The sequence below is a fragment of the Eurytemora carolleeae genome, unplaced genomic scaffold (assembly GCF_000591075.1).
Source record: "Eurytemora carolleeae unplaced genomic scaffold, Eaff_2.0 scaffold2325, whole genome shotgun sequence".
Lineage (NCBI taxonomy): Eukaryota > Metazoa > Arthropoda > Copepoda > Calanoida > Temoridae > Eurytemora > Eurytemora carolleeae.
The window spans coordinates 7,130-19,516 of NW_019398213.1; the positions used below are offsets into that span (position 1 = coordinate 7,130).

Below are 12,387 nucleotides of genomic sequence, written 5' to 3' on the forward strand. Positions count from 1 at the left end.
AATTGTAACACCGCAGAAGTCAAATTGTGTACGCTAAAGTGTGTACAGTAATCATTTTCAAAAATGATCAAAAAACGATTATTTTTTGTTTTGTTTTAACTTTTTTTCTAAAAACAATTGTTTTATTAAAAAAAACAATCAAATTTTAAAACAAACCACTTGTTTTGAACTTTCAAAAAACAAAAAATGATTTAATTTTTTAAACAAAAAAAACCGTTTTGAAAACATTGGTTTTTTGAAAACATTTTTGCTGATATATATAAGTTTTATGACAATTAGTTTCAAGTTATTTCAGGAAGATAAGGTTATGAATGTTTTTTTTACTGAGACAAATAACCTGAATGTTTTCTGACTTAGGATTTTTCAACTAACAAACGTATTTTCTCTTTAAAAGGGTAATGTTGATCCGCTCTACTGCCCATCCGTCCTATTGCCCATCCGCTATACTGCCCATCCGGCCTACTGCAACATCTGACCTACGACAGCTGTAGGTCGGATGGGCATATCTTCTTGCCCATCCGATTCAGCAGCTTTTTTCATGCCTATAGCGCAGTAGGGTAGAAATAATTAATAAATTTGAAAAAGTATGACATTTCTCTTTTAATTTTGTGAAATTAACTTATATTTCTAGTACATTGACGGCAAGAAAATTTTAGAAATTAGAAATTACAATATAAACAAAAACAATATTTTTTCAAAGTTTTGCAGAGTAGCTTTTCTTCTTAGAGTAAAACTATTTTTTATTTTACTTTAAATAAATTCAATTTTTTAAGATCTTTGTAGTTAATGTAAAATGAATGACTATAATGAAGGATACAAAACAAGGTGAAAGCTAGAAGGTAGGAAATGAAGCCTTTATTTAATGGAGTATGTAAATGCCAGAAATGAGTGGAAAATGCAAATCAACCCCAACTAAAATCAATAATTTGATAAACATCATGATATTTTTCTAGGGGAGGGTAAAACAATTCTAGAGTGGGGTAAAAAAAAATTGACGCTCTTCGCGCACCACATTAAAAAAATTTACCCCCCCCGTGTAGAATCCTTATTTATGCCCCTGACCGTAATTACGTATTTACGCCATACGTAATTACAACTGAGATGATATTTTAAAAGCTTAAACCCAACTAAAACCCAAACTCGGGCTTAGATAGAACCCAAGTCAGGATTGTTTCTGATTCGACCAATGAGAGACTGTTTTGCAAGCTTTCTCTCTGTAGAAGACAGAATGCTGTCAGATGAGCTGTGACAAGGAGATGTAAATTTCGATAATTCAAACTTTATGTAGATGCATTATATCATAGTATGTTTATTTTATATAATTAATAAAATTTGACACCACAAATAATTCCCGAGATTATAAATGTAATAAAAGATTTTATGAAAGTTACAATCATGTGCTGCTGAAGACTTCAGTCTTAAAGAGAGTAAAACCCAAGAGGGTTGGTTTTTACTAAACTCAAGGCCATTCAAAACCCGTGTCTTGACTTGAGCTTTACTTGGGTCTAAGCAGACGCTAAGACTGGGTTTTAGTCGGGTTTAAGCTTTTAAAATATCATCTCTGATCACCCTACCATATGCACACTGCCCCATAATCAGTCTCTTCATTTAGGGATTTTAGCTTGAAGACGAAATTTCCCATAAATTGGAGCGCATCGGGAGTAAGACAGCCTTAATAAAAGATGTTTACTGTACACTGTACAGACCTAATTTTGCAGAAATAAACAATCATACACTCGACAATCTCCCAGCCACCAATATCAGGAAGAAGACGACTGTTACAGTGTACAGAAGCAACTTTAACGCATTCTCAAAACTGATCTAAAACAGAAAAATACAAAACGCGGCAAACATACAGTAAGTACCTGAAAAATGTGGAATAGGACAAGTATTAGAGTATTAATCAAGTGCTTTTGATTTTGTTTAAAGGATGTAGCTTTTAAATCTCTTGTAGATAGTCAAAATGTTTAGTGGTAACTAAATACAACAAATTTCAATTTAGAATTTAAAATGAAATCATTCCATATTGTGGACAGACTGTTATATTATTTAATTTTACATACTACAGTCATAACTTTAAAAGTAGAATGACGGATGTCTTTATCAGACATTTAAGTTACTTAGACATTTAAGAGACATTTAAGTTACTTAGACATTTAAGAGACATTTAACTTACTTAGACATTTAAGAGACATTTAAGTTACTTATAAATTTAAGAGACATTTAAGTTACTTATACATTTTTAAGAGACATTTAACAGACATTTAAAATACATTTAATTTACTGTGCAGAACGGCTCCCTGGAGTCTGTCAGGGATCCTGCATTGAACCCTTGAGCCAAGTAGCAGAGCAGCGTCTCCTGCAACAAGATCTCTTGTTCCTCAGCTGCTTCTACAACAGATTGGTGAAGAGCTGTCTGTAAAGAGCAGCGTCTCCTGTCTTAAGATTATTTAATTCTTTAACAGTTTCTACAATAGATCTATGAAGAGCTGTTTGTAAAGAGCAGCGTCTCCTATCTCAAGATTATCTTGTTATTTAGCTGTTTCTACAACAGATCTGTGAAGAGCTATCTGTAAAGGGCAGCCTCTCCTGTCTCAAGATTATCTTTAATATCCACTGATTTATCCTGGATATACCAGTTCTCCTCTATATCCTGTATATCCTAGTCCTCCTGTGTATAAACACTCTAGATGCTCCAAGTCTCCAGTAGCTCTGTTCATCATAGAACCAGCTGGAGAATATATACTGGTCTGTAGTTAGACTGGCTAGTTTATCATAGCTGATCCTGATCACAACCTAGATTGGTTCCTTGCAAAGGGTAATCTGGAGAGGATTATAGGGCAACATCTGATATCCTCAATGATGCTGAGGATTTTGAGGATGCATATTCATGTATAGTGATGGGGAAGGAGTAACCAGGCTTTAAAAATTTATACATTTAAGAGACATTTAAGAGACATTTAAGAGACATTTAACTTTAAGTTACTGTGACATTTAAGAGATGCACAAAAGATAAGACTTCAGAGACGACTGTAGGGATTTTTTAAGGCTTTTTGTAGTATAGTTGTAAGCCGTCATTCTAGTGTTTTGGGTTAACCCTGTGTATTAGCCATAACTATGACATATTACAAAATCTGTTTAATTCAAAGATTATTAAAGAGGACTTTAAATCGGCTTCATCCTGATTAACCTGATATTCACAGTTTTCATCTGGGTTGGGCAGCTGGGTGCTGGCACAGTTGGGCAGAGTGTTACAAGTTAGTTCATCGCTGATGCACAATAGTAGATTTTCAACGTTGCTTCTGTTACAGTCAAACCACTCATTTTCCCTCAAATAAACAATTTAGTTTTTAAATGGATAAGAACATATTGTTCCAGTTAGAATTCTTCCTTTATACAATACTAGGCTTAAAGGCTGCTTTGCGCCTATCTTCTATTTCAATTGTGAGCATTTTCTCTTTGTATACAAATTGTAAAACAAAAACAAAAAGTTTGCGGATTTTTAAAAATAATTTAGTGGATTTCTAAATTTTAATAAAAATCAAATTTTGTTGGAGGCAAAATTTGAAATTTTGATCATCTATAAACCTTTCCTGGGGATATTAAAGTTCCAAACAAAATGTGGGTCCGTTCGGTTCAGCCGTTTTGACGTTTATTAGATACAAACAAACAAACAAACACCCAAACAGACAAGCAAAGTATTTATATACTTTACATAATATATATATACATATATACATATCTATATATAAATTTGGCTTGTCTGTTTGTCTGTTTGTCTGTCTGTTTGTATCCAATAAACGTTAAAACGGCTGAACCGATCGGGCCCAAATTTTTTGTGGGACATCACATGACCACAGGGAAGGTTTATGATTGATTGAAATTTTAAATATTTGTCTCCATCAAAATTCGATCTTCATTAAATTTTTTAAAATTTTGAAAATCCACGAAATTTTTTGTGAAAATCCGGAATTATTTTGTTTTGTTTTATGATGTACACAAAGAGAACATGTTCACAATTAATTTAAAAGATGGGCGCGAAGCGCCCTCTAAGGCTAGTATATATATATATACTTAAAACACTAATCCCCAAATTTCCAAAATGTGGCCTGCCGTTTTTTGTGCTTTCATTTAGTTTCATGACCTGAGCAAGAATACAAAGCTCAATTTGTTATATAAGAAATTTTAAAGAAATTAAGAGAAACAAAAAAAATTTTAAAAGTTTGTTGAACTGGTTCAAAAATCCCAGGTGATTAAAATAACTTTTGATCTTATGGGACGTAATTTCAAATGACCCTCCAGTAATAGCATTCAATGTCGGATTTACAATGGTACCTTTAAAAACGCCTTCAAACTTGATTAACTTATCAAGGACGAATAAGATACCCTTATTTTTCATAGTACAATTTCAACTCGAGAATATATTCCTTAGTTATAAAGGGTGGACGCTGAAATCTTTTAAGTTTATTTAAACAAACAGAATTACATAAATGAATTTTTTTATGTTATTGTTATTTACAATATTTTTACCTACTGTTGTCTTCACATGATCGAGTATTGCCCAAGTTTCTACTTATTCTAAAAAATGTAATTTTTAAAATATTTTTTTAGTGCATTTTTTTTCAATTTAAAATTGTTCACTGTTTTTTTCTCAAACTCTGATTTTCTATTTCCTATATTTTTCCAACCCAATGTCGCAGACCTTAGATTTTTCAAACCATGCATTCCGTTAAATCTAATTATTCAAGATTAAAATAAAAAAAACTATACCGTAAGCTTTTTTAGATAAAATAATCAAAATTAAAAATTAAAGGTTTACATCATCTAGATTCAAAGATATAGGGATTAGAAAAGTTGAGTGCAAAGCAAAGATCAATTAGTTTGTCTAAACTAGGGGCAATTTAAATAAATACATATGCATATCCTATAGTTTGATTTTATATCAAAACTTACCAATTCTATAATTATTTTTAGATTTTTATTTTGATCTGAGAGGTCGTCATAGTATGCTAATTTTTGATGTCATATCTACAAAATACCCCCAAACATATCAAAATTGGCTGAGCTTTGAAAATACTGAAGACGTGATCTTAAATGTGCCTCCATTTGAAGAAAAAAGAGGGCATGTCTAACTCACAACGGTTTCTTTAAAACTTCATTTGATTAATGATGAGGAATATAATTTCTAAAGTTAGATATGTGTAATTGTCCCTTTTAAGGATTAATTAGTTTTCATAAAGAAACAACATGGATATCTAATTCATACTTTATCAGACAAAGCTTTCAAGGGGACCGTTGTTTATGGGATATCCTACTCTATCAACAGAGGGTCATTTAGAATTACGTTTACAGCCGCCTTAATCAATTTTATTGAATTATTCATTTTTTCCAACAATACACAAGGTGTTATGTGTCTCTGTGAAAAATTTTGTTTAGGTTTTTTAGCATACTAATCATCGTTTGTTTTGGTCGATAGTACATGAAGTAGGTACAACCCCCGTAAGGGGGGTGGGTTAGTCTATGAAATATTTTTCTCTAAAATGCCGTTTTAACCTCCAAAGTTGGGACTAATATTCAAAATTGTGGTTGGTCTCATTTCGGAAGATATAAAATAATTAATTAATCAACACCTCGTTTTGTTATAATAAAAAGTGTTACTGGCAGGTGCAAAGCCTGTATACTGGGGTGTTGTGTTATAAAGCCCATATACTGGGGTGTTGTGGTATAAAGTCCATATACTGGGGTGTTGTGGTATAAAGCCCATATACTGGGGTGTTGTGGTATAAAGCCCATATACTGGGGTGTTGTGGTATAAAGTCCATATACTGGGGTGTTGTGGTATAAAGCCCATATACTGGGGTGTTGTGGAATAAAGTCCAAATAATGGGGTGTTGTGGTATAAAGCCCATATTACTGGGGTGTTGTGGTATAAAGCCCATATACTGGGGTGTTGTGGTATAAAGTCCATATACTGGGGTGTTGTGGTATAAAGCCCATATTACTGGGGTGTTGTGGTATAAAGCCCATATACTGGGGTGTTGTGGTTAAAATAATTTGCTTTAAAATGCCGTTATTACCTCCAAATATGTTTAGTCCCTTTTCTTAAGATTTTCAAAAAAAATCAAAGATCTTTTTTTGTCATTTATTTTGATAAATCCTCGATTCTTTGCTTGAAAATGTGCAATTTATTCTATTCGGTTGTAGAAGTAGAGTTATAATTTAAATTTATGTTTGGGGTTTGTTTGCACTTTTTAACACAATACAATGATGTTTAGTATAGGCTAAACAGTCTAATCACACTTTTTTCAGAGACACATGCATGTAGCATATATCATGCAGAATCACAACATTTTGTTTAATTAACCTGTATGCAGTCACCACAAAATATATATTCTCCAAGGATTTCAAGTTATTTATCATTATCTGCAAAAGTAAAAGAAGTCTTTACATATTCTGACTAAACTTTTTTGTTTATGAAAACTGGAAATTGATAAACAAATGGTTTCCTGCACTGTATTTAGACCGGCTAAAACTTAAGTTCCTCATAAACTTTCTAATTTAAAAAGGCGTTCTTTCTTGGAGGATGATTTATTTCTCTATAATGAAGTTTTGTGTATGTTTGCAATGTCAGGGGATATTAGTTCCAAAACTAACATTTGGCTCATTTCTAACACTGAGTGTTAGAAATGAGCCAAATCTGCAAAGTTATCTTTTTCAAGAGAATATATCTTTAAATCCAAGACGAGTAGAACAAAATTACACTATAGTTTTATTAAAAAAATGGCTGAAAATATATGTTGAAACAATAAATGTCAATTTTAAACAAATAATAAGGTGGGAGAATTAGTTTTTGATGATTTTTGATTTCATTTTTGAACATATCCCTATTTTGAAACATTTACCGGATTTCAGCTGATGTCGCGTTTTCGGAACATATCCTTGTCAACACTGTAATAATTATTTATCATTATTCATTTCATTATTTTTTTAGGAAATAAAGAGTTTTTCTGCATTATCGATTTTGATTTGTGGGTTATACCTTGTCTATCTGTTCATCGTCAGAATCTTGTGCCTTAGCGACAACAATCCTGGTTTTGAGACAATTACCGGAATTCATATCAATGTCAATTTTTAAGCGTTTATGCACTTACGTAACAAAAAGATTTTTTTATAAGGTAAAATATAAACAAAATAGAAAATAGAAACAAACTGTTCTTTTATAATTCAAAATTTATTCAAATATTAATATCATTTGTTCTTACAATATAGATTTAACAAGAAATGCGGGAAACTGTTTGCTTAAAATGCTTGAAAATAAATCATGAATATTCTCTAATTTAACAGATAAAATGTGGAAACTTAGATTCTAGAAATAATTCTGAAGTTAATCTAGTCTTCATAAGATAATTTTTATTTTCAGTGATTAATTTTGTAAGTTATGAAAGTGAGTTTTGTTTTGAAATGTGGATTATACTCAAAACGGGAAAGTGGGTTTTGACTCAAAAACGCAACAATGTTTCAAATTCAAAATATGTTCGAAAATTGAAAATCTAACATTATCTTGAAAACGGTCAAGAGCTTTAATATACCAAGAACTCCTATTATAATTTTGATTTTTAAAAAAGTTTAAAATTGGGAAATGTTGTCCTCGTCATGTTAAAGGGAGTGACCGGCTATGTAAGGTAGTTGAACTGAGTATGCAGTGTTGTGGAAAGCTTCTTTCGGATTCATTTGATACATATGAAACTTTAAAGATCTGTAAATCCTGAGTTTGAGCGCAAATTCGATGTTCAAAACTCCTACTTTGGGGGTGGATACGTTTTCAGAATTAGTTTTTTTAAATTATTAAATAACGACGACATAAAATGTAAAAAAGTTCTTTAATAAACTACAGACGTCATGATTAGGAAAATGTTGAGAAAATAAAAGCTAATCTTATCATCGAAAATAAGTAATCTTGTTCATTTATTAGTTTCTATTATCTCATTTTCTGGTTTCTCATTATTCACAAAGATTTTCGCAGATTTTCTAGAATTATTATTGAAAAGACGACATTTGAAGAATTTGAAGAAATCTGCGAATAAATTCAAAGAAAATTAAAAATTCAATATAATAATGAAAACAATATAATCGATTTAGCATTCATTTAAAGACAAATTTCTTTTGAGAAATATGTTCCTAACCATCTAATTAGATTACTATATAATTTTTACTTTATTTTTCGTTGTCGTTATTTAACAATAAAAAAACTAATTCTGAAAACGTATCCACCCCCAAAGTAGGAGTTTTGAACGTCGAATTTGCGCTCAAACTCAGGATTTACAGATCTTTAAAAAGTTTAATATGTCTCAAATGAATCCGAAAGAGGTTTTCCACAACACTGCATACTCAGTTCAACTACCTTACATAGCCGGGTACTCCCTTTAAATAAAATGTTAGTTATAGTTCTTATTATTGACTTTTACTCTGGATATGGGCCGGGATCCCAAACACCCAGTCTTTCAATTTGTGCCCATTTCTAACACTCAGTGTTAGAAATGGGCCAAGTGTTAGTTTTGGAACTAATGTCCCCTGAATATACTGCATACAGTTTTCTGACTGACATTCTTCTAAAAGGAAATCAAAGTTCAGTTCTAAGGAGAGGTTTTCAATCAAAAATACTTATGAGAAAGTTCTGTTTGCAAATGGAAATACAGTTTAGAATTACAAATAATAATTAAATTCCCTTCTCTGATAATATTTTCATTGTTCAATAAGCAACATTCCATAAAGATCCCTTTTCATGTAATTAAGTTTCGTAAAATCAAATTTTAATGTAAACTTGATTAATTTATACATTTTTTAAGGTATAAGAAAAATCAAAAAAAGGTTTTTTTACCTTGATAGTATAATTTGAATCTTCATAGCTTTTGGACCATGTTTGAAATACATGTTCATCTGAATATCCTTAAGTATTTAGTTAGGCTGAAATGGATACTTGGGAAATTGTGCTAAAACTGTGATGATTTATGAATAATTGGGAAGTTTCTAATTTTAAAAATTCCATTGTGAAAATGTTAAATTTTGTAATTGATATTAACCCTATTCAGGCTGACGTCTGGTTTACTTTAGTCCAGAGGGGGTCCCATGAACCCCCCCCCACACCCTCTATTTCCTGATTGTGATACAAATCTATAACATTTGATACATTTAATAATCTGCCAAAAAATTTGCAAATTTTCAAAATTTCAAGTATTTATTGCAATAACAAAAATGTGCAAAAACAAAAAGTGCACGAAATATGATAAATACATTTTTGAAAAGCCCTTACCGAGGAGAATTCAAATATGCAACATATTTGCAAAATTTTCAGAAACTAAATTTGTATTTCAGGAAAACTGAAAATGTGCAAATTCTCTTTAAAGGCATCTGAGCAAAACCTATGCAAATCCAATGATCGGAAGTAGGTCTAAATATAAATTTAGTCCGGTAAAGGTTTGCCTGAGGACTCAGGCAGTAGGTATAAAATCCCCGCTTTGAGGGCTGAGGGAGGGGGTCCCAGGGACCCCCCCCCAGCCGGAATAGGGGTAAGACCAAAAATAATACCTGTTTTGGGGAAATCATGTGATTTTGTTATTTTTCCATCAGGCTTATTATCTTCATCATCCTCGTTATCCTTCAGTTTATCAGACTTAAACATCATTTAAAGTGACTGAAGACGTTAATACAAGTGACCTGCAATTTGTAAAGCCCTATTCACAATGTTTTTTTTTCAAACCTCTGAATCATCAAGGGTGAATAAGATACCCTTATTCCTATGCTAAAGTTTGAGTTGTGGTTGCCCAGCACTATATTTCAAGATATCAACCTAAACCATGCAAAAGTTTAAAGGGTACCGTACAAAATCGGACATTCCCAGCTAGCTCCATGGAGGATCACAATCCCATTAAAACAATTTTTTAGTAGTTTTTCTATTTTTTCTTTTTTTAGAAAGTAAAAAAAATTTTGAAATGTAATTTTTCAGTTCCGTTCCTTGTTGTTTTTACTGAGGTATATTTCGATATCATCATCATCATCTTTAACTTGTCTAAAATGTAGCAATGAAAGTTGTTATTTTGATTAAAATCTTTTAAATCACCTCTTTTCAAATGTTGTTTTCAGAACAATCAGAGACAAACCTAAACATGTCAAAATAATAGATTAAACATATTTATGCCGAAAAGAATATGGTGATATTTTGAAAGATAAAAATCAATAGAAATATCATATAAAAATAGTATTGCAAGACAAAAAATATAAGGAAATATTCATTATTGGTTTATTGATTGCCTGGAAAAAAGAAGTTTTCATGAAGATTATGAATATTGAACTCAAGTTCCACATTGCTCTTCTCAGACTTGAACTAAACAAAACAAATTTTACTAAAATAAATAAGAAATCGTCTTTCTTCTACACAGTATTCTTGATAGGTGACAAAACATTCAATATATTTGTAGTGTTTGCTGTACTTTTATTTTCTACGCTTGTCCGTCCCAGCGCTTGGATCTTCTTGTAACCTCAAGCTCATCTCATAGCCTAACCTAACACTAAACACTAAATAATGTGTTACCCACCCCGTCCATCACATTTCGAAATATATTGTACATTATGTTCTCTCTGTAAAAACCAAAAATTACGTCTTCTAGCTAATTGTAAATAGAAAAAATTGAGCTGGCAAAAATGAAACTATTTTACATTTTGTTCAACTCTTCTATCTTTTTGCCAATTTAAATAAATACAAAATTACCCATTCTCTGTTCCAGAAATAGGCTTGGCTTGGTTTCCGATATGGATCAAAGGTGGTTGGCCTCAGATTATCTAAATCATAAATTTATAGATCTCGGATTATCTAAATTATAAATTTATAGATCTCAGATTATCTAAATCATAAATTTATAGATCTCAGATTATCTAAATCATAAAAATATAGATCTCAGATTATCTAAATTATAAAATTATAGATCTTAGATTATCTAAATTATAAAGTTATAGATCTCAGATTATCTAAATTATAAAGTTATAGGCCTCAGATTATCTAAATCATAAAGATATAAGTCTCAGACAATCTAAATTATAAAGTTATAGATCTCAGATTATCTAAATTATAAATTTATAAATCTCAGATTATCTAAATCATAAAAATATAGATCTCAGATTATCTAAATCATAAAAATATAGATCTCAGATTATCTAAATTATAAAATTATAGATCTCAGATTATCTAAATTATAAAGTTATAGATCTCAGATTATCTAAATTATAAAGTTATAGGCCTTAGATTATCTAATTCATAAAGATATAAGTCTCAGACAATATAAATTATAAAGTTATAAGCCTCAAAATAACTAAATCACAAAGTTATAGGTCTCAAACTATCTAAATTATAAAGTTTTTTAAGTAATAAAATTTGTGAGTAAATTTTGTAAAATGAATTTGTAGGCTTTAGAGGACAGTCATAAAACTGGATGATATTTTAAAACCTCCCTAGTTATACTCTAACCATGTAAGGTTACAGATATATAGGGTGTCTCTGAAAAAAGTGTGTTTTAGCTTTTTCGTCTACTAAATTTCGTTTGTTGTAATAAATAATAAATAAATAAAGGTACAATGTTGATAAATTATTTTTTTATTGTTATGCACAAAATGATTTACAAATGGCTAAACCGAATGGGCTGAATTTTTGTTAAAAAACCCATGGGTACCCTGAGGGTGACAAAGGCTAAAATAAATTTGAATTTTTTTAAAAATTTTTTTACTAAAATTTTTTTTTAATAAAATATTTTTAAAATAAAATATTTTTATTCGAACAAATTTTTTTAATGTTTCTAAAATTCTCCGGGCAACGTCGGACACTTCAGCTAGTTGTTGATATTCTTTGTCTCTTTAATTGTTTTCAAATTGTGTTTTTATCAATTTCAAACAAGTTGGAGTTTATTTCAAAACAAAAACATTACAATGGTTTGTTTATAATTTTTTAAGTATGAATTTATATTGCACCTTCTTCTAAATGTAGTTTTTCAAAAAGTCCCTTTTCAAATGCGGCTGTAATATCCAGAGCTGCAGCATTTTTGATAAAAATTAAGGTGAAAAAATAAACAAAGGTCATATTTCATATCACGTTGAACAAACACTCAGTAATACATCTGACTAAACTCTGAGAGATAATAAATATGCAGATAAAAGATAAAAATTAAAAATGCGAAAATTAGACAATTTTTTCGAAGCCTTTTATGTATGTAAGAAACCCTTTAATGGCGGGTCTTAATCTATGTTTAGCCCTAGAAAAAGGCCTTTGAGTAAAGGTATATAGAATTTCTATGCATGCAAGTGTGGTATCTGGGAACCACAAATACGTGCAATAAATGGTAT

At 30.6% G+C, this 12,387-nt stretch overlaps 1 protein-coding gene across 3 annotated transcripts; it reads right to left on the reverse strand.

The window, feature by feature from the left end:
* Positions 1–879: 879 nt before the first annotated feature.
* LOC111717030 (uncharacterized) lies at positions 880–12,153 on the reverse strand. Of its 3 annotated transcripts, none has more exons than XM_023492546.1 (11): positions 12,016–12,153; positions 10,766–10,836; positions 10,309–10,381; positions 10,118–10,157; positions 10,012–10,066; positions 9,586–9,655; positions 8,879–8,946; positions 6,365–6,423; positions 4,531–4,578; positions 3,191–3,329; positions 880–1,821 (listed from the first exon to the last, which is right to left on the reverse strand). In XM_023492546.1, the coding sequence occupies exons 1-11, from the start codon at positions 12,122–12,124 to the stop codon at positions 1,729–1,731; spliced, it is 825 nt and encodes a 274-aa protein (XP_023348314.1). In that variant the 5' UTR covers positions 12,125–12,153; the 3' UTR covers positions 880–1,728. The 3 variants fall into 3 exon arrangements, with proteins under 3 accessions (XP_023348314.1, XP_023348310.1, XP_023348311.1); XM_023492542.1 differs by having other exon boundaries at positions 9,586–9,670; XM_023492543.1 differs by lacking the exon at positions 880–1,821 and adding an exon at positions 1,842–2,359 and having other exon boundaries at positions 9,586–9,670.
* Positions 12,154–12,387: the final 234 nt, after the last annotated feature.

What these genes read in the sequence shown, in the direction of transcription:
- LOC111717030 (XM_023492542.1), bottom strand. Translation starts at nt 12,124, where the DNA reads ATGACCTTTGTTTATTTTTTCACCTTAATTTTTATCAAAAATGCTGCA. An exon ending in AAAACAACATTTGAAAAGAG is followed by an intron (nt 10,067 to 10,117) that starts GTGATTTAAAAG and finishes GCTACATTTTAG; the next exon opens with ACAAGTTAAAGATGATGATG. An exon ending in ATTCAAATTATACTATCAAG is followed by an intron (nt 6,424 to 8,878) that starts GTAAAAAAACCT and finishes TTACTTTTGCAG; the next exon opens with ATAATGATAAATAACTTGAA.